The sequence below is a fragment of the Denticeps clupeoides genome, chromosome 11 (genome assembly GCF_900700375.1).
Source record: "Denticeps clupeoides chromosome 11, fDenClu1.1, whole genome shotgun sequence".
In the NCBI taxonomy this organism is placed as follows: domain Eukaryota; kingdom Metazoa; phylum Chordata; class Actinopteri; order Clupeiformes; family Denticipitidae; genus Denticeps; species Denticeps clupeoides.
The window spans coordinates 16,019,190-16,040,436 of record NC_041717.1 but is presented as its reverse complement, the minus strand read 5'-3'; the positions used below and the strand labels follow the sequence as shown (position 1 = coordinate 16,040,436).

At 42.4% G+C, this 21,247-nt stretch overlaps 1 protein-coding gene across 2 annotated transcripts in view; it reads left to right on the top strand.

The window, feature by feature from the left end:
- pde4d (phosphodiesterase 4D, cAMP-specific) overlaps positions 1–21,247 on the top strand; it is a 112,781-nt gene that overhangs the window by 16,713 nt on the left and 74,821 nt on the right. The window contains exon 3 of one of the 2 annotated variants that reach the window (XM_028995122.1): positions 6,409–6,638. In XM_028995122.1, the coding sequence (XP_028850955.1) occupies positions 6,409–6,638 (230 nt within the window). Of the gene's footprint in view, positions 1–6,408; positions 6,639–8,696; positions 9,050–21,247 lie in introns of those variants that run through there. The other variant, XM_028995121.1, reaches the window with a different exon arrangement.

The window sequence follows — 21,247 nt, the reverse complement described above, 5'->3', positions numbered from 1 at the left end:
TTGCGTTGAAGCATTTCAATGCTTATTTAGTGGTACATCCGGTGCTCACTTTATTAAAGCCTGTAGCTGCAAGGCAGGGATAGAAGGGAGCATGCAAATGCACAACTCATAAACAGGGGGGGTTGATAAATTAACCACACAAACACAACATGGAAAAACGGAACAAAGATGAAATTGACAAATGACAGAATAACTTATATCACACATGAAAACAATCAAGGGCAATCCCACAACAATCAGGAAATCACAAAGACATAGCAAACATGAAATCCCATTCAGGAAATTAGGGAATGAATTCTAGTTGGGTACTTGCTGTCTGAATCTTTTGGTTTGATGCATCATGTTATCCAAGGTATCCAAACCTCAATATATCAGAACTACCAATAGCGTACATAGAAGAACATGGACTACAGCTTGGAACTTAAAAAATTGATACCAATATCAGATGTATTCAAATATAAACCTCTGCAAACTTAAAAAGGTTTCAAATCTAAAGATGTTAGTTTTTGACTTCCTTATCCATGTTTGGCAAGGACAAAGTAAGAACTACATACACCTCAGGGGTGTTGTATTGCTTGATTCCCACTCTGCGTCCCTTCCTGCACTGCCGGGTGACTCTGCCTCATTCAGAATGCTGCCTCTCTTTCACCCATCTCGCTCCACTGCTGAACAATAACTTGCCTGATCAAATTCTCCCGTCTGTCTTTTAACCAGCCAGTGGAACGACATGGGCCTATAGGCAAACAGCCATTAAAGTTTATACCTGCCTGCTCTGTCAGCACTGACTTTTCATTGGACAGGGCATGCCAATTAGAAGCAAGACATTATTCCACTCCAGGGGTCAAATTAAGGGCGTGGGCAAAAACCACTCTCCTTTTTCCTTGACATCTGGCCTGAAGACTGCAAGAAGAAATATATTATAATAACACATTTTTAATAATGTTCTATATTTGTAATACAGAAGCCCTATAAGAAACATTGTGCCTGCCCTTTTCCATAGGTCCCTACAACAGCTTTATCACTATCCGTGAATTCCGTCATTAATGGTGTTGATATTTGGTTGTGTCATTTTGTGCATCTAGTTTCTAATAGCACCACACATCAAGGTTATTTGATCAGTAAATTAAAAAAAGCAATATAAAATGTTATTTGAGAAAATAAAAATATCCGTTTATATTTATGTCAATGTGAATGTGAGAAATGTGATTTTGTCACACAGCTGCAGAGACCAGTATGATGATACTACAGGGTGTAAATGTAATGTCTCGCTTTGTAGATCTGGGTGTGTGTAGTGATCTCTGCTGCTTGTGTGAATGTGTAAATGGAATATTTTTGTCACCCACACCAGGGTGTGAATAGTATACATAGCTTCTTAGACCCAGGTGCCTTAAGTTAGTGGTTTGAGTCACAGTCAGGAGATAAAGCATCAGGCAAATTCATATTCTGTGTGTATTAACACATTTTGGTCATATTTTTAAAAGCTCCTGAAGTAGCTTCACAGTAGGCTCATTGCAGCATGTGACAACTCTTGTAGATGAACCAGTAAAATTCTTGAATGGGTTTCTTTCATGTCTTGTCAAATATAATTTTCATTAATTTCCTAGGTGTGTAGTTTCTTGGAATTTTTTTCTTTGAAAAATAACATTTTTCAGTGACATTGGTTGTAAAACATAAAAATTGCGCATGTCCCAGTGACAGGAGCATCATGAGCAGTTCCCATTAAAGGACACGAACAGAAAGTACAATATACTGTGCTCTGACAATGTTTTTAACACAAAGTTCACCATTCCCTTCATATAAATAAATACATTACTCTTAACCTGACCATTTATGGTAGAGTTCGCAGGACAAATGTAGCATCACCGCGGGAGAAGAACATTTGAATGAATATGTAAATAGACTACATTTACATTTACAGCATTTATCAGACGCCCTTAGCCAGAGCGACTTATAATCAGTAGTTACGGGACTGTTTCCATAGTGAGGAACCCCAGGGCTACGTTTTAGGACCACTATTATTCCTAATGTAAATAACAGAGCTACTGACAGCTAACCTAAATATAAAATTTGAATGCACTGCCCTCTTATTTGATTTAATATTTTGTACAGTTTTAAATTATTTTAATAGGCATGTTAACTCTTTTATCCTGCATTTTGTTGCCTGTTTCTTCTGTTCTTTATATTTCAAACTTGTATAGCACTTTGAATTGCCAATTTTTGTGAACTGTGCTGTAGAAATAAACCATTCTTAACATTCATTGGCCTGAACATTTGAGCTTTGTTGAGCATTAGGTGTGTCATCTCAATGGGTCTAGGCCCGTCGTCTTGGCCCTGAGGAAACTGAGTAGACAAGTGATATAACAACACACTAATGAAGAGATATGAAAGCTGAGTAGAACTATTGAATAGTCATGACTTATGAATATTGCCATGGATACGGTACATGGACAAAACAGTCACCGGCCAAACCCAATTACAGAGCATAGGTGGCTCAGACACCTTTTTTCCTGCTCCTGAGCACACGCTAATCTTCACTTAGGCTGCAGCAGGGGGTGTTGTGTGTTGAGGTGCACTTTGTGAGTTGGAAGTTCCGGTTCTCTCTCCCTCTGAAAATTGCTTGCAGCATAACATGATTGTTAGTCTTTTTATGTCACTGACTTTTCAGTGTTACTTGTTTTTTTTTCTTTATTTTTTATCTTATGAGCTTGCCTGACTTTTGCATATTTCACAGAAGTAATTAGATCCGTCGAGGACTTAATTTGTTTACGTTGTGCAGCTTGTCTCCATTTCTGCATTGCAGATGGGTGGAGACAGGCAGCAAGTCACAGTTAGAACATTTGGGGGAAAAGTGAGTGGAGTATTATGATGATTATTTATTACTGAGAAAGTTAAGATTCTTTAGATTTACAGCAGGGAATATAAGTATTTCACACATCAGCATTTTTATCAGTAAGGGCATTTCTAAGCGGGCTATGGACACAACATTTTTTTGACACTTTATTATGACTCAATACTTAAATGTTCTCATTTCTTTGCATGAATTCAATATTTGGTTTGATAGCAAACTTAGAGAAATCCCCCTACTGCTGATGCTGATGTGTCAATTACTTATTTTCCCTGCTGTATCTTTCATGTTGAAATGGTTTGTCTTTCATCCAGCAGTTCCTAAGCAGTGTCATGCTGTAGCAGCTTGTCATGTGACCTTATGAATGTAGACAAGTAGAAGTCACTTGTAGACAAGCGTAAGTCGCTCTGGATAAGGGCGTCTGATAAATGCTGTAAATGTAAGTTTGCCACATCCATGTCTCCTCTCAGTAAATGAAACACATGACTATATTGTGATCTGGGGAATTTCGCTTTATTCAAATGTGCAGTGTGGACAGAAGAATCTTTTTTTTTGTTTGATTCCTGTGGGGTATTCAGCCTGACAGAATTGTCTAATTAATTTCAGTTAAGTCATTAATAATGCATAAGATGATGACTTTTAAGCTGTTCAACCAGACTCCCCCATGAGATGTAGGATAGGAGATCAAAATAAAAATGTTCACAAAATGTCAGAGCTTTGATTGACACGGCAGTCACTGTATTATCACAACAGGGGATCAGAATGAGCCCTGAGTTAAAACAAAGCAGGATTGTGACCAACGGCAATGGAATGTGTCATTAGATAAGTGGAGCTGACACACTCACTCTACAGGGGCGGTTAAAATGTTTTGCAGCTTTTTTACCCTATGCGGCGAATTTGATGGGGTGTAATTAGTCTGAAATCCAGAGGTTTAAGAATGCTTTTATAAACTAAATGTTAAAAGAAGGAGCCTGCAGGTATAAATGGCAGCTCTTGCACTGGACAAAGGAAATTGGTCCTGCCAATATGTGACAAGTCTAGGTGTAATGTTTTGTCAGTCTCCTTCCTTTGTCCTCCGGGAAAGTCAGCAGTCCTCACAAACGTGATTGCTGCTATCGACGACTTGTGACCACGCCCACTGCCAGGCATATCACACTTCATTTTTAAGTGTTTCAGTTCATCTTTAGAAACAGAAATGTATCCCTTCCCCCATCTGCATAGATTTAGGATTAACTGTATTGGTTCTTCTATTTAACTTTGCAAGTGGAGAATCCTGGGTAATTTAGTTGCGAATCCAAACACTACAGCACCATGGATCGTTCATCCCTCCACGGGTTCTTCATCCCACCCAAAATGTGCTTATGTGCTGGGATTTAAAATCCTCACCATGCATAATTTATTTTTCTACATCAAGGCCATCAAATCTTGACAACGTTCTCCAGTCTTCCAGCCTCTCCAGTGCTGCCTTGGGATTCATTTTCTGGCTTAAGGTATTGGTCTTTCGAGGGATCCAACATGACCTTTGAACAAGGAATCCTTATGCTCCTACAGATTCAGACTCATCTGTTGTGAATAGCAAACCACAAAGCCTTAAAAATGTCTCCTTGGAATTTAGAAAATAAAAAGTTATTACTTTGCAGCCTGCGTGTGTTCCATGCTTTCTGAAATATGATTAAAAACCAGAGGACAAACAAGGCCTTATAGTACCAGCCTGCAGGTGCTGACCTTAGTGGTCTTAGATATCCCCAGAGAACAGTGGCATTCCCAGATCAAGAGCAGGCAGAAAGAAAGAAGGCTGTATCTCCGTTCGTGAGAAGAATGAAATGTTCCTCTTGCCTTATTTGCTCTGTTTGATTTTATTTTTTCCTTGGTGGTCCAATCCATATTTTACAGAGAAGCTGCAACTTCTTGTGAAGGTAAAGAAAACCTTAAGAATGGCTCCTGTGATTGACCTGGTGTTGCTTTTTCTAACTTTTTAAAAATATATATTTTCAGACCACCTGTTTATGTATGCACACTACCCCCTATATTAAATTTTTCATCTCTCAATCCTTCCCTCTGCACGGTCACCCACCGTGGGTTAGAATGGAATGAATGATAATGAACACATTCAGGTGTGGTGATGTCATTTGCAGCCCTTACGCTTGGGAGAGCTGAATCTCTGCCACAATATTCATTATTTACCAAAACAGTTCGCTTGTAATCATAACCTTGGAATGGTTTTAATCCCACTTTATCTGAGGCTGAGCACTGACCTTCAGCCATGCCCCACATTGTTATGTCATCATCGATTCAATATAATTCAATGTAATGGAACAATTTGTGGAATTAAGAATTAAATTTATATTTTATACATTTCAGGATAGCTGATTGATTGATGGCACCTCCTGAATTTGTTTTCAGCCACCTGGCAATAGGCTGGGTATATTAGACACCAAGTGAACATTTTCTTTGATGTTGATGTGATGGAATCATAAAAAAGGGACCAGCCTTAGGACTTGAGTAACTTTGACATGGGCCAAATTGCGATGGCTAGACTGCAGAATCATAGACTGCTGAAACTGCAGCTTTCGGGGGAAGTTCCTGGGTCTGTAACCAGGAACAGGGTTGTGCGACGCTAAGGCTCGGTGCATGGTGCATCTGTCCCACTAAAAGAGCTATGTGGTTGGTGGCCGGCTAGTTCAGTCAGTAGAGTATGAAACTCTTAATCTCAGGGTCATGGGTTTGAGACCCACGTTGGGTGTGCATTTGGGGCAGTGGTGGCCCAGTGGGAAAGGAATGGGACCCGTAATCGGAAGGTTGTAGAATCGCTGAGGTGCCACTGAGTAAAGCACCATCCCCTCACACTGCTCCCCTGGTGCCTTTCATGGCTGCCCACTGCTCACCAAAGGTGATGGTTAAATGCAGAGGACACATTTTGTTGTGTCACCGTGTGCTGTGCTGCAGTGTATCACAATGAGAATCACTTCACTTTCACTTTCAGATACCACAGTATACCTTTAGCAGAGGGTCCATGCCTTGGCTATTTTGGCACAAAAGGGGAGGGGGGCTACTCAAAATTACTTGGTCTTCTCAGTAGATGTGAACATATCTGAGTAGCACAATGCACTGGAAAAGGGTAAAGTTTGTGCCTACATATGAGGCCCAAACATTAACGTCTCCGTCTCAGTAATTCATCCATCAGAGAGACAGGTCACGTATGGTGCTACATATAAAACCATGTCACTGGAACGGTGCTAGTTATTTTACAACCTGAGAAAATCTGATTTAGGAAACGTGATGCATAATGCATAGGACTCAGTCCATTTGTGTCCTAATAAAAACTGACTTTTGTTCTGTTGTCTTCATCTGCTGCTCCATGCAGTAAGATGCATTTCAGCTGGAGGTTCATGAGATGATTAACTGTCTTTTCTCCTCAAGTCCATCCTGCTAATTAATTAGTGAAATGAGATTCAATTACCACCGTTCTTCATCAAGATCGCGACTGAGTTCATCGGTGGGACAGGGTGGACACACATTATAAATCCCATTACAAATTGCATGTGTATGCGTGTGTTCTCCAGGTGTTGGACAGCCCCGGCTCTCCTGAACAGTGTCCAGTTTCCTGTATGGAGACCTTTGCAGTCCGCCGTCTCTCCTGCCGGACAGTCCAGCTCCCTCCTCTGGCCTTCCGGCAGGCGGAGCAGTTTTACTGCGAGAGGAAACCGGAGACAGAGACGGCCCAGCCACGCCCCACGAGCCTGCCCCTCCGACTGCCCCCCCTAATCGCTATCACGTCGGCCGACACCAGCAGGTGAGACAAGACGTTCTGTATATCTCCTGATCATGTTCTAAGACCGCTAGAACCTCCTGGTCCACTTCAGTACCAGGGCACAGCCAAGGCCATCTGACTGTGGAATAAGTAGAGCACACCATGTCCTGTTTCTGGTAACGTGCACATCGATCCTGAAATATCAATAGTTACGATCCTCAGCATTTCCTGCCATAGGATCAATTCTCTTGTGAAAATATCAATAACTAAACTCAGCAATTTTGGTGGGGAGGAACGATTTCTCCACCCGCCAGAACTATGTTCTGAGTGACAAGGTGTAGCTTCAGCATCTCCACACTAAACCAAACCAAAATGTTTTAGAATCATTTACAATTAAAGCGGAAAATAAACGTAGGAACTTTTTTTAGGAATTCACTGTCAACTTGCAGAAAGTTGCAGCAAATGCTTGAATGTATAGCCTGGAGTGAATGATGTCACATGCTGTTGCCTAGATGTGCGAACTTCCTGGGTATGTGGTATGGTCAAAGCCCCATTGTTCAGTGTCAGGACTGCAGAAATGTCCCTTCATGGTCATGTGACAATTGTGGCATTATTATTTGGCGACTGAGGAGCCATATCCATATCCCTGTCCATATATTGCTTTCTCCATGTTGCCTTTTTTGTATTGGCATTGGAGAAGCAGACATCAGCCTGTGTTTTACTTGGTGTCAGATTGGAAAGGAAGTAAGTTTCAGGTTCTGTTGTAATATACACTCAGAGCTCACCTTACACATAAAGACCAAAAGTAGGGTATTCACTCTTTTAACTGTTTAATCCATATCAGGCTTGTGCCTGCCAGAGCCCGTATGAGTATATAATTATAATGAAATGTCTTTCATAACTACGAACGTTAGTTTTCATGTGATCTGCAGTGCTCTGTATGCGAGGGGTGGGACGTGAAAATTCGGGCTGAGCAGTATTTCCCATAATATAAACCAAAACCTGATAACTGTTCTGTTTAAAACCATTTCATTGCTTACAATACATTTTCTATCACGGTTATGTGACCTGCCTAAAATTAATGAAAGGTTCCGCTAGATTTAAAAAAAAAAAAAAAAACTTCAAAAGGGCATAGAAAAAATATGATTACAAATTCCGTATAGTATGAAAAAATTGACCAGCCCTAGGGAAAATACACTGAATATGACACAGATATGGTTCCGGCTTCAAGCGACTAGAACGTGCACTGTGGTTCCGATTCAGTGTTCCCTTGGAATGGCACCGCAGGGCATCCTACGGCTGCCAGTCAGAGACATTCACGTTCACGTTCCGCCTCTCCCCAGGAACCCTGGGTGTGCTTGTTCTCGGCACGAGGCCGTTCTTACGCATGTTGTAACCATGCCACTATGATCTGTTGGGCGTGGCGGAATCAGATGTGGCCTTTGGAGGGTTTTTCACGTGACCGAAAAATGTCACTGGTTTTAGGTGACGCGTGCTGGCTGCGGTTCCAACCTTGTCGTGCCCATCAGACCAGGCGGGTGTGTCAGATGTTCCGTGTCACTGGATCATAACACGCGCTTGTCCTCGGCTGAAGAACAACTACAGGACAGCTGCTGTTAACACACACACACACACACACACACACTTTGAAGATGTTGGAAGGAATCAAATCAACAAGATGTATCCCTTGCTCGCCAATTCACACTGGGTAATTGAGAATCGCAGCACCATCACCTTCCCGGAATGGGCGTGTTGGGGGCAGGCTGAAGGGTGTGTGTGTGTGTCAGAGAGAGAGAGAGTCTGTATATGTCCGTGTGTGTGTGTGTGTGTGTGTGCGTGTGTGTATAAATCAGTCCTGGGAAGGCGCGCACCGAGGACGCAGGGCGCATGGTGCGCTTTGAAGACGTCTGCGTTGCACCATTCGGCCCTGATGAGTTCTGGTGCATGGAGATAAAAAATAATAATAAAAAAAGAATAATCATTTAACATTACGAATGCGTTTAATTGGTTGGGACGGGACCACAAGCACGACGTGAGTACGTGAGAAAAACTCACTTCGTATCGATCCGTTCGCCGCGCTGAACTTGTCAGAACCCTTCAGAACCCCCTGTTGCGTTCCGCCGGCCGCCGGAGGCGATGGACGCGGCGGCGCCCGCCTGCCTGCTGGCCGGCGGCGTGAACGGGAACGGTGACGGGGACGGGGACGGGGACGGGAACGGGAAAACTCCCAAACATCTGTGGAGGCAGCAGAGCCACGCGGCGCTGGCGCAGCACCACCCCCACCGCACCGGGGCGCGGAGGGACGGTCGGGCGAGGCAGCGGGGCTTCTCGGACACGGAGCGGTACCTCCGACCCAGGAACATGGACCGGACCTACGCCGTGGACACCGGACGCCGACCCGGGCTGAAGAAGTCCCGGATGTCGTGGCCGTCCTCCTTCCAGGGTCTCCGGCGGTGAGAGCGGCTTTTAATACCGATAAAAACTTCGCCGTCTGAGGCGAAAACATGATTATAATGATGCGTAATAACAAGAAGGATGGAGATTGTGGCGTCACGCGTTGTCATTGATGTGGCCATTAATGTGTACCGTACAGTATCCATACGCACGGAATTGCGCCGAAAGATAAAAGTATTGTAGTCATTTTTACCAGTGTTGCATATTCTCGATGGTTTTGGGGTGGGGGGGTGGGGCGTGAACACAAAGTGAACAGAGCTGGGAGGGAAAAATGATGCTTTTTTCCAGGAAAGTTGTTCTAATGAAGAAGGTAAACCCCGAGCTGCAGGTTCTGTGCGCAGTGAGTTCGGTTCTGTTACTGCCATTTGGGTAAATGAGCACGCTCTGTCACTTGGAATCTCAGTTCTGTCCCCGGAGACTGTCCTCTGGGAGGAGTGGGAACCTCTGATGGAAGAGCACACTGTCTGTGGAAGGTGCTGTTGTATTTGTTTAGTGTGTGTGTGTGTGTGTGTGTGTGTGTGTGTGTGTGTGCAACTACAGCGGGGATCTTGGAAGGACTATCTGGGCGCTTAAATGCTCCCGCTGCTGGTTTCGGTCGGTCCCCTCTGGCGACCGCCTGCTCCACTTTCCGCCCTAATTACTGCACGCACTTCCTGCTCCATATGCACTTTCGAAGGTCGCCTCGCTTTCCTCGCGCGAGCGCCGTTCTGAGGAGGCCGGAGGAAAGCGACCTGCGCTCGGAGGGTATGAATCAGGTGCCATAATGGTTTCCGTCATCCCCAGAGGTCGGCCTAATGAAGGAGGGGTTGAAAGGATGGTTCTGATATCCGAGTGCTGTAAACAAGCCCGCTGTGCGCGCCGGCGGATTATTTATCCTCTGATTATGAGTAGCATATGGCCCGGTCCGCTCGGAAATGGACTCCTGAAAGCCCCGCATTCGTCATTGCGGAACAATTAAAAATTCTAATCTCTCCGGAGCAGATGGCGCAGGTCATCGGCGGACTGGTTGTGATGGGAGGGCCTTCATGAAACTGGGTGCGATTGAAAGCCCCTGCAGAGAACTCCATGGGAGCAAGAGCTGGAGGCGAGCGCCCCGACTCCAATGGAATAAAAGATTCAGGAGCTGTACGCTAAGAATAACCGAGTCATTGCACGCTGCGGGCTCTTAAACGTACACATGCACACAGGGCATCTGCCCTGCAGCGTGGTTATGGAGGCCGCGGGTGACTCACCTCGGTTTGACTCGGGTCTAAGGCTGGACTAGTGCTCTGCTGCCGGTCGCCTCCACCTTTATGCCTCTGGTAATAAAACAGTGAATCACAGGCCTGGTGCAGCAAAAAAGAAAAAAAAAAGTCGTTTTTATTGTGAGTGGTGGGGACTATCTAAAAAATTGCCCGTCCAAAAACTCATTTATGCTGCAGGGATGGGACTGTCATTTCAGCGATAAAAGAGAGAAAAGCACCGATTGAAACGGGTCTTTGTATACAGAATAATTGGAGAGAATAAATGAAATACAGGATGAAGGGGATATTCTCATTAAGACCCTTATTCTCTATACTCTTTTTTTTTTTTCCTATGAAACATGTTTCATAATATGCATGTCATATGTTCATTTATATGTAACAGCAGAAAAGGAATACACACACATACCACGAATCTTCCCATTACAGACTGGATTTGTATTTAACCAATTTACCCAAATCTAAAATAGATTGTTCCAATGAACAAATTGTTGCTATATTCTCCATTTCATGATGTCCATCCACATATTTATATACAGTACAGGCCAAAAGTTTGGACACACCTTCTCATTCAAGGTGTTTTCTTTCTTTTCATGACCATTTACGTTGGTAGATTCTCACTGAAGGCATCAAAACTATGAATGAACACATGGGGAGTTATGTACTTAACAAAAAAAGGTGAACTAACTGAGAACATGTTTTATATTCTAGTTTCTTTGCCCTTTGCTCTGATTACTGCTTTTCACACATTTACATTTAAGGCCTTTGGCAGACGCCCTTATCCAGAGCGACTTACAACGTGTTTTCAAGTTACCATCGATGAAGAGATCAATTCCGGTTCACCATGACCCCCAACTATGAATACAATCTTTTTATTCACTCTGTTGTAGATCCTGTACACAAGTTCGACAATAAGAAAAGTTACAAGTTCATCTAAATATTCTCGAAAGAGGAAGGTCTTGAGCTGTCGTTTGAAAATACTCAGTGACTGAGTAATACTCAGTGAGTCACTCAGTGACTCTTGGCATTCTCTCGATGAGCTTCAAGAGGTCATCACCTGAAATGGTTTTCCAACAGTCTTGAAGGAGTTCCCACAGGTGTTTAGCACCCCTTTGCCTTCACTTTGCGGTCCAGCTCATCCCAAACCAAGTACATAACTCCACATGTGTTCATTCATAGTGTTGATGCCTTCAGTGAGAATCTACCAATGAAAATGGTCATGAAAATAATGGTCACGAATGAGAAGGTGTGTTTTTGGCCTGTACTGTATTTATGCATGTTTTTCACACACAAACATTTTTGTAAGGCTTCGTGAATTTATTTCCAATAGTTTTTGAAAACAGAACAGACCCAAAAAGTACTATGTATTTTACTTTTAATAATTGTTGTGCTGGTCAACAGTGGTCAGCTGACCATCTGGCTGTCTACACAGTAAATATCTTTATTTGCCCCAGACTTTTACTCCAGACCAATCTGCAGACTGGCTGCACCCAACGTCCTGAGAAAATTTCTGTGTACACGTAGAGCAGAGTAACAGCGTTCCGAGCTTCAGTGTGGATTTCTCTCCCCTCAACATCTGCACAAAATGTCCTGGTTGCTCACAAACAGCTGCGTCTCCTGCATCGACTGTGGTCCAGATTTCAGCCGGGACAATCAATGCTTGTTCTCTGAATTACAGTGGCATTGCGCAGAGCCATTAGGCTGGCAGCATTCATCATGTTCTGACATGGCAGAATAATACAGTAGAGCCTGTAGTACAGAACCATGCTGATCCAGGTTTATTCGTCTCATCTCCGTTGATCAGGTGGTTCCTCCTGGTCCTCTGGTAGGGCCAGTGTGAGCGAGAGGGATTTTAGATGTTCTGAGATTAAGATTAAGATGATCTTAATTTGGTAATGAGAACTCATTGACATCAGTGTCTAAGGGTTTCTTGTGACCCAGGGCCCTTTTTTAACAGTGTGTATTTAATGCATGAAACAAAATGTTCCTTTCAACATTTTAACATGTCACTATTAAAGCCACAGAAAAATAATATAAAGGAATATTCAATAACATAAACTAAATGAAATTGAAATTTCTTATACATCTTTTTGCCAATTTTTGCCAATTTTCATCCTTTTGATCAAGATTTAATAATGTCTGTTTAATTTGGAACTATTTGGAATTCTGCTTTATGTCCTCTAGGGGCAGTAATCACACACACACACACACACACACACACACACACACACACAAAGCTACACAATGTTTTTTATGCTTCACAATTGTGATGTATCTGCTGCCAAAGATCATGGAAGAAAGATGCATAATGTGTGTGTCAATTTGGTGACAGCTACAAAAAACACGCACAATCCCATACAATCTGACATACAGTGAGCCACACGGCCTGTAGCTGCTTTCAGTAAACACACACACACACACACACACACACACACACACAGTGACTACGTAGAGATTTAACTAATCCTACTGAGATTAGCTGTGCACCGCGGCACAGAACCGACGGACTGTCCTGAAAAGCCACAGGGTGTGAATTCAGCTAGGCGCCGCTCACCAAGAAACGTAGACAGAGAAAAGAACAGCTAATCAACACAACACGTGGGTAAATGGATCCTCTGTGTGTGTGCTGGTACGCTGATTGCACCTAATGCCAGAATGAATCCCACTTTAAGGGGACAGCCTGTCATAAAATGTGTTCAACCAGGGCTACCTGAGTTTTAAATGGTTCTCACAAGTCTCCATCAGACTTGTACAAGGCGATCGGCTCCATGGGAATACGTCTTATCTCCTCCAGACCGACCTGTTTGTTCTAACACTTGTGTTGCACGGATGATTTGAAGAACCCTTAGACACATTCTGCTGTGCTTCAAACTGCGGGAACCCCAGGATGTGAAAAACCCAAAGTTCCGACATCTTCAAGGAGGAAAGCAGAGTCATCAGCAATCTGGCACTGAAAAGCAGCCAGAGATGAAATGCGATTTGTTCTTATTCATCCCTGAAACTCTCAGGCTGCCTGGCTGTCTTCTCGCTGGAACTGCCAGGGATGATATAATTATACTAAGTTTTGTCTGGAGACCAATCTGGAGGCTTTTTGCAGGCCGCGCCTTTGCCCATCTTGTACGGAGCAGCGGGCCGAACCCCTTCTGCTGCCATCTGGAGGAGGCGGCCGTGGCGGAACTGTGGGTGCCGTGTGGTGCCACCTCAGACACAGATGTGTTAGACAGATCCTTGATTGGGGTTTCCTGATTGGTGGGGACGTTTGATGAGTGCATGGCAGCAGCTTGCTGTACAGCTGCGCTGTGAAGACCTTTTCTTTAATCCGTTCTCTCAGCTCTCAGAACATATGGTAGTGCATTGAACCATATAAATTGGCCTGTTACTAGCTCAGTACCCTTTAAGTAAGTTGTTTTTACCTTAGGGGAACATGTATGTGCATTGGGACCTCAGAACAGACCAGAAAGTGCAAAAATGAGCTCTAGTCGGGGTATATTTAGATTTACGTTTATCAGACACCCTTATCCAGAGCGACTTACAATCAGTAGTTACAGGGACAGTCCCCCTGGAGACACTCAGGGTTATGTGCCTTGCTCAGGGACACAATGGTAGTAAGTGGGGTTCGAACCTCTGACTGTGGTCATCTGCTTAATAGGCATAAATGAGAACAGAAATGGAATCATACCGTATTTAGGTTTCTCACGGTGTTCTTTTGTTTTGGAGTTATAAAGGGAGGAGAAAAGCCTCTTTTGCTTAACACCAGTTAATGGAAAGGGCTAAATCATTAAAAAAAATCATGAACTTATTATAAAAATACCAGTATGTGTATGTGCATCAAAGCTGGATTTATCAGTTAACTGTGTTAGATGTCATGAGTGTCCAATAGGAGTAGTCCTTGCCTAAATTGCTTCATGACTTGCTTTATAACAACAAATTCACTTTCACTTCACTTTTTATTAACTTTTATTAAAGTTAATGTGTACTTTATTGAGAAATCTTGCTTTGTAGAATGAAACAATGTATACACTAATTCACTGCCAAACATTTATTTACTTATAATATGTCCAGAGCTGACATTTAAGCATTGAATGTTCTCATGTTCTTTGGTGTTGGGGTGTTAGTTGCTGGGACTGAGCTCTTCAGATCCTGGAGTGGCCCCTGCTTGTTGCCTGGATTTGTGCAGTGTGCACTCTGGAACATGCTGAATGTCAAGATTAAGGTCTCACGGTTTCATTTTTCACATATTCTTATACCGAGAACTCCCTCGGCCCTCCAGAGAAGGAGTAAGATCATATTGCGGAAATGGGAGATTTTGAAGGATTCTATAACCTGGTCCCAGCTCTGCAGTTGTCTGTCAAGTGATATGGAACGAGGATACAGTGTGTCATGTACTTTATGTCAGATAACATAAAATATAAAGACATTTGAAATAATGTCCCATTTAAGTTAACAAATGCATGCAATTCATTTGCCTTTTAGAAACAAATTCAGTGCCGCTTAACAAGTTTTAATTGGTGTTCATGAACCATAGAATTGCATTAATGTGTCCTACAGACACACTTCTTTTGTAGTTATTACAGTTATTACAATCTGGTGTTGTTATTTATTTTTATTATATATTATATTAGACATTTTCCTGACATTTAGCCAAATCTCAAGTTTAGGTTTAAATACAGAGGGCTGAGGATACATTAAATAAAAAAATTGACATATTATTCAGAATTGAATTATTTCATTATTGTTGCCATTGTCTGACATAATTGTGCAGTGCTGCTAGATAATAAAATGCATTTTCAGCTGTACATGTACAGAATCTGCATTATTTCCCCAATGATGGCAGATACACCCAGAAGCGACGGTCCGTTCGGGAGCTAGAACTCGTTCGTTCATCCCAGGAGTTGTGTTCCTCTGAACTCAGGATAATGTACATCATCAGTAATCAGCCTCTCACCCAGTAAATGGGAGTAGAGGGCAGCGCCCTGCTGCTCCAGAGCCAAATGGACTGAATAATAAGAGTTCCTGCCGTCACAGTTTGGGGAAATGTGCAGAGGGGCTGTCAGGAGAGGCTCTCAGAACAAAAGGGCCATGGCAGGTCTCTGATGAGGGCTGAAAGAGGGAGAGAGTTCTGCAGTGAACAAGAAACAGAGACAGAAAAACGAGGAACGAAAGAGCTTGGAAAAAGCATGTTGGGATGCAATCAGAAAGCCCGTGTGGAGAGGGTTCTTTCATGCCTGCCGTTGGCTGTGTGTGTGATTGAGAGAGTGAAAAATAATTGTTTTCCTAAAAAAAGCTTGAATATGGTGTTAAATGTTTTCAAAATAAAATGCATTTATAAATACACACTAACAGTATGCAAAAGGCTGATCATAATGAAAAAGTGATGATGATGATGATGATAGTATTTATGTTTATGACATTTAGCAGATGCCCAGAGTGCCAATCAGTGGTGACAGGGACAGTCCCCCTGGAGACACTCAGGGTCAAGTGTCTTGCTCAGAGACACAATGGTAGTAAGTGGGGATTGTTCATCTCATCATCTATAAACCACACATAAAAAAATCTGTTTTATTCTGTTCACTGTTAGGGGCCAGTGGTGGCCTAGCGGTTAAGGAAGTGGCCTTGCAATCAGAAGTTTACCGGTTCGAATCCCGGTCTGCAAAGGTGCCACTGAGCAAAGCACCATCCCCACACACTGCTCCCCGGGTGCCTGTCATGGCTGCCCACTGCTCACTAAGGGTGATGGGTTAAAAGCAGAGGACATAATTCAAATTAACCAATGAAATATGAGAAAATTATCAAATGACAAAAGGAATAATGAGTACTTATTAAAAATGTTTGAAATAATGACATGGTCAAAACCACACTAGATATTGTACTAGTGTGACTGGCCAGATTTCATTGGTGCAACTGTTTTCATCTGTACTAAGATCATTGAAAAGGTTTTTCTAATAAACATTGATTCTTTGAAAGTGATAGTTGGGTTAACCTACACAACATTCCAAGGGAACACAGGTTTCCAATTGGAACTCCGTACATGCACACAGATATATCATTAACGGCCATTTTCAAGCTACCATAGTCATTTATAACATGAACAATATCTGGACTGGAGTTCTGGTGTCATCTTTTTAATGCACCAACTTGTTTCAATTACATTTCATATGTTTTTGATAAACCTCTGATATGCACCAGTCTTTTTATTGTCTGTGTGTTTTGTGGAGAAATGCAGAGGAATTTTACATCAAAAGGTATGAATGCATCGCAAACCACTGATTATTTTCCACTCGTGCTCTGTGCATTGGACTGCAGTGAGGTAAATGAATGATAATAGAAGATCAAGACTCAAGTCTGCTCCAGATGCCCTTCACAGTTCTTTTGAACTGCAGAAGTGATATGAGTTAGTCTGAAACCACACAGAAACAATTTCAAAATGCACACAGTTACACAAAAACAATTAGAGTAAGCTCAGTCTGTGCATTTCACTCTGTTCTCAGTGTGTGTTTGTGTGTGTGTACAGTGGGTACGAAAAGTATTCAGACCCCCTTACATTTTTCACTTTTTGTGAAATTTTCACTTATATTGCACCCATTCGCTAAAATCATTTTTCCTCATTGATGTACACACAGCACCCCATATTGAGTGAAAAACATTGTTGACATTTTTTCAGATTTATTCACAAAGAAAAACTGAAATATCTCTTGGTCCCTTTGCTGTTACACTCATATATTTAACTCAGGAGCTGTCCATTTCTCCTGATCATCCTTGAGATGGTTCTACACCTTCATTTGAGTCAGGCTGTGTTTGATTATACTGATTGGACTTGATTAGTAAAGCCACACCCCTGTCTATATAAGACCTTACAGCTCACAATGCATGTCAGAGCAAATGAGAATCATGAGGTTGAAGGAACTGCCTGAAGAGCTCAGAGACAGAATTGTGGCAAGGCACAGATCTGGCCATGGTTACAAAAAAATGTTCTCCTGCACTTAAGGTTCCTAAGAGCACAGTGGCCTCCATAATTCTGAAATGGAAGACGTTTGGGATGACCGGAACCTTTCCTAGAGCTGGCAGTCTGGTCAAACTGAACTATCAAACTGAGAAGAGCATTGCTGAGAGAGGTAAAGAAGAAACCAAAGATCACTTTGGCTGAGATGCCATTACGTCATGCAGAGAGGCATGATGGAAGCCTCTACTCAGTGTAAGACACATGAAAGCCCACATGGAGTTTGTTAAAAAAACCACCTGAAGGACTCCAAGATGGTGAGAAATAAGATGGACGTTTTTGGCTGCATTTGTGGAGAAACAGTGAAGCGTGGTGGCAACATCATGCTCTGGGGGTGTTTTACAGCTGCAGGGACAGGACGACTGGTTGCAAAAGTACAGGGATATCCTGGATGAAAACCTGCTGAGGTCCACAGACTGGGCTGAAGGTTACCTTCCAACAAGACAATGACCCTAAGCACACAGCTAAAATAATGAAGGATTGCTTCACTCTCTGTAACTGTTTTTAAATGGCCCAGACAGAGCCCTTAACCCCAATTGAGCATCTCTGGAGAGACCTAAAAATGTTGGTCCGCCAACGTTTACCTTCCAACTTGTCAGAAATGGATAGGATCTGCTAGGAGGAATGGCAGAGGACCCACAAATCCAGGTGTGAAAAACATGTTGCATCTTTCCCCAAAAGACTCATCGCTGTATTAGATCAGTGGACTGGTGCCAGCAGAACTACCTCTGGATCAACACTGGACAAACCAAGGAGCTGGTAGACTTCCGCAGGCACAAACATCCTCCACTGCAACCACTGAACATCCAGGGTATGGACATTGAGGCTGTGGAGAGCTGAACAATAAACTGGACTGGACTCATAACACAAATGCTCTTTACAAAAAAGGGCAGAGCAGGCTGTACCTGCTGCGGAGGCTCAGGTCTTTTGGCGTACAGGGGCCACTCCTAAAGACTTTTTATGACTCTGTAGTGGCATCAGCCATCTTTTACAGTGTGGTCTGCTGGGGCAGCAGCATCTTTGCTGGGGACAGAAAGAGACTGAACAGGCTGATCCGGAGGGCAAGCTCTGTTCGAGGACGCCCTCTGGACCCAGTGGAGGTGGTGAGTGACAGGAGAATGGTGGCTAAGCCATCATCCCTTTTGGACAACATCTCCCACCCCATGCAGGAAACTCTGACAGCACTGAGCAGCTCCTTCAGTGGCAGGCTACTGCATCCACGATGTGGGAAGGAGAGGTTCAGAAGGTCTTTTCCTCCAACCGTTGTCAGACTCTATAACAAAGACCTCACAGTTGACAACACACACACAGACAAACAAACACACACTTCAAATACATCACGGTAATTATCAAATGTACTGTGTACCCATTTTAGCCATTACTTTACCCATTGCACATGTGTAGATCTCAATTGTACATTTGTAGATATATACATATTTATTTTTTTGGTGCTATTTACCTCTGTTTTTGCTGCTATTCTGTTTCTATCCACTTTCTGCCGTAACAAATATGCAATTTCCCACTTGTGGGACTAATAAAGGTTGATCTTATCTTATCTTATCTAATCTTATCTTATCTTAAAAGGTTGCTTCTACTAAATACTGAGCAAAGGGTCTGAATACTTAGGACCATGTGATATTCTCTTTATTAATAAATCTGCAAAAATGTCCATAATTCTGTGTTTTTCTATCAATATGGAGTGCTGTGTGTACATTAATGAGAAAAAACAACTTAAATGGTTTTAGCAAAAGGCTGCAATATAACAAAGCATGAAAAATGTAAGGGGATCTAAATACCCCTTTTTTAGTAATCTACATTCATGGATGTATAATAATTATGAAAAGGACAGGACTGAGTTCTGAAGCTTGGGGATTGCATTGTGTTTACTTGTGTTTGTCTGATGCAATGTCTGGCAATCGTTTTAATGTGAAACATTCAGTTTAATTTTTTGATTTTATTTTACTCTCAGATGCAAAGACAATGAGGGTCAGTGGAGGTTTGGACTGGAGACTTGTGGGGATACTGATCATTTGTTTGGTGAAAGAAAACATTGATTTTTGGGATGCTCTGGCTGCACGATTATACAGGGTCCATTCTGATGAACTCATATCAACAGTGACAGGAAGCAGTGAGACAGAACTGTACATGAGTTTGATAAATGGCTTAATAATACATATCCTTGATTGACAGTCTGACTACATGCGAGATTGTGAATCATGATTGGTTGTTGTGTTGTGTCAGACCCAATTTTCATTATTCAACACATGTAAACATATCAATAAATGCTGTAAAACACTGTAAAAAGCCATACAGAATCTCTAGTTTTATCAAATAATCAATTAATAGGCTCATCCTGTAAATGTCCCGATTTTAATGTGTTGTTGTGTTGAATAATCGTGAGCAGCTCTGGCTGCTACTGATATGGAAGTGTTATGCTTGGGGGACAGAAATGAATTTGTAGCTTGCTGGTGTTTGTTTTCTATCTCCCCCGTCTCATGAAAGGCAGAGAACAACATTTGTAATGAAGCCGCCGCTTTTGTTTCACACTGAATGATGTATTTATGGTGAGAGATAAGGCCTTTCATGATTGGTGGGATTCTGGCCGGTCCTTCCTAATCACGCCTCACCAGCAAGCCGCCAAGCACCACCTCCATCTCGACAAGCTGAATGCGTGTGTCTCAGTGGGCACTTTACCTTGAAGAACAAGACTTTCTGGTTACATTTAAGGGCAGCATCTTGTTACATAATATTCAGTATTTATTAAACTGTGCGTGTGTATATGTTGGCAACATCGCCTTTCGTCACCCATCCTTGCATCTGTATGCTGAATGGTGCTCTGTGCCGCTTTGAACCTAAATCACCCCCTTAATGGAGCATTGTAGCACAGAAGAGGAATCTGATTAATATTTACCTATAAAAGTCACGAGTGTGGGTGAACATAACTTTAAGAGGGCCGGCCTGATCGCGTGGGTCGAGACACTGAACACGTGCAGCATGAAATATAAAGTGATTTATTAGAGGCTGCACTGTAATACAATTGTTATGAGGCTCGCATAAAGTGCTACTGACAAGGGTTAGCTGTGAGGGATGACTTCATCTGCTGGCCAGCTTCAGACAGAATCACACCGCAGCCCTGTACAGCATCAGTTAATTTCACATACGTTACTGGCAGCGTGTTCAATGCCTATGAACCAGAAGACCACAAAGTCACAGGTTCAAACCCCACATACTACCATTGTGTCCCTGAGTGTCTCCAAGGGGACCATCTCTGTAACTACAGATTGTAAATCGCTCTGGATAAGTGTCTGGATAATTGGATTACACCACAATTGGTGTCTGGATTGTAAATCGTTCTGGATAACTGATAAATGCTGAAAATGTGAATGTAAAATGCAGCCTTAATGTACCACTGCATCAAATGGAGGATGTGAAGTATGTCTAGACATCAAAACAAATTATACCACCTGCATGGATTTATGGTACACATCCATTGGGAAGGTAAAAACAACCAAAAATATTTTTTTTAATAAAAGTTTGTAGCTTTGCTGCAAGAAGCATCAGCGCACAAAGAAACATTTACACAGGACAAGAAATGCCAAGGTGTTCTGGCAGGAAATAAAACATAGGAAATAAAACACTTTTGCTGTGTGGGGTGACTGCATGCTATTCATGCATGTGACTATCCTTCATGCAATCATAAATTTGACAGAATCAAAATGTCATAATCCTATTATTTGGTAATGCACAGATTCCCTGTGCTCAATGAATAGTACTCATCAATACTTAATACCAATATCTAATTAGTATATTACAATAATAATTTAAAATTGACTTTAGTGATCACTCCTTTGTTTCAATAATATCAGAAAACAAAATTTTGAATGATTTAACAATCCTTTCCATAGCAGCCTTTGTTTTGTAGGTTGTTCATAATCCTTATTTAATTTGACTAAAGCGAC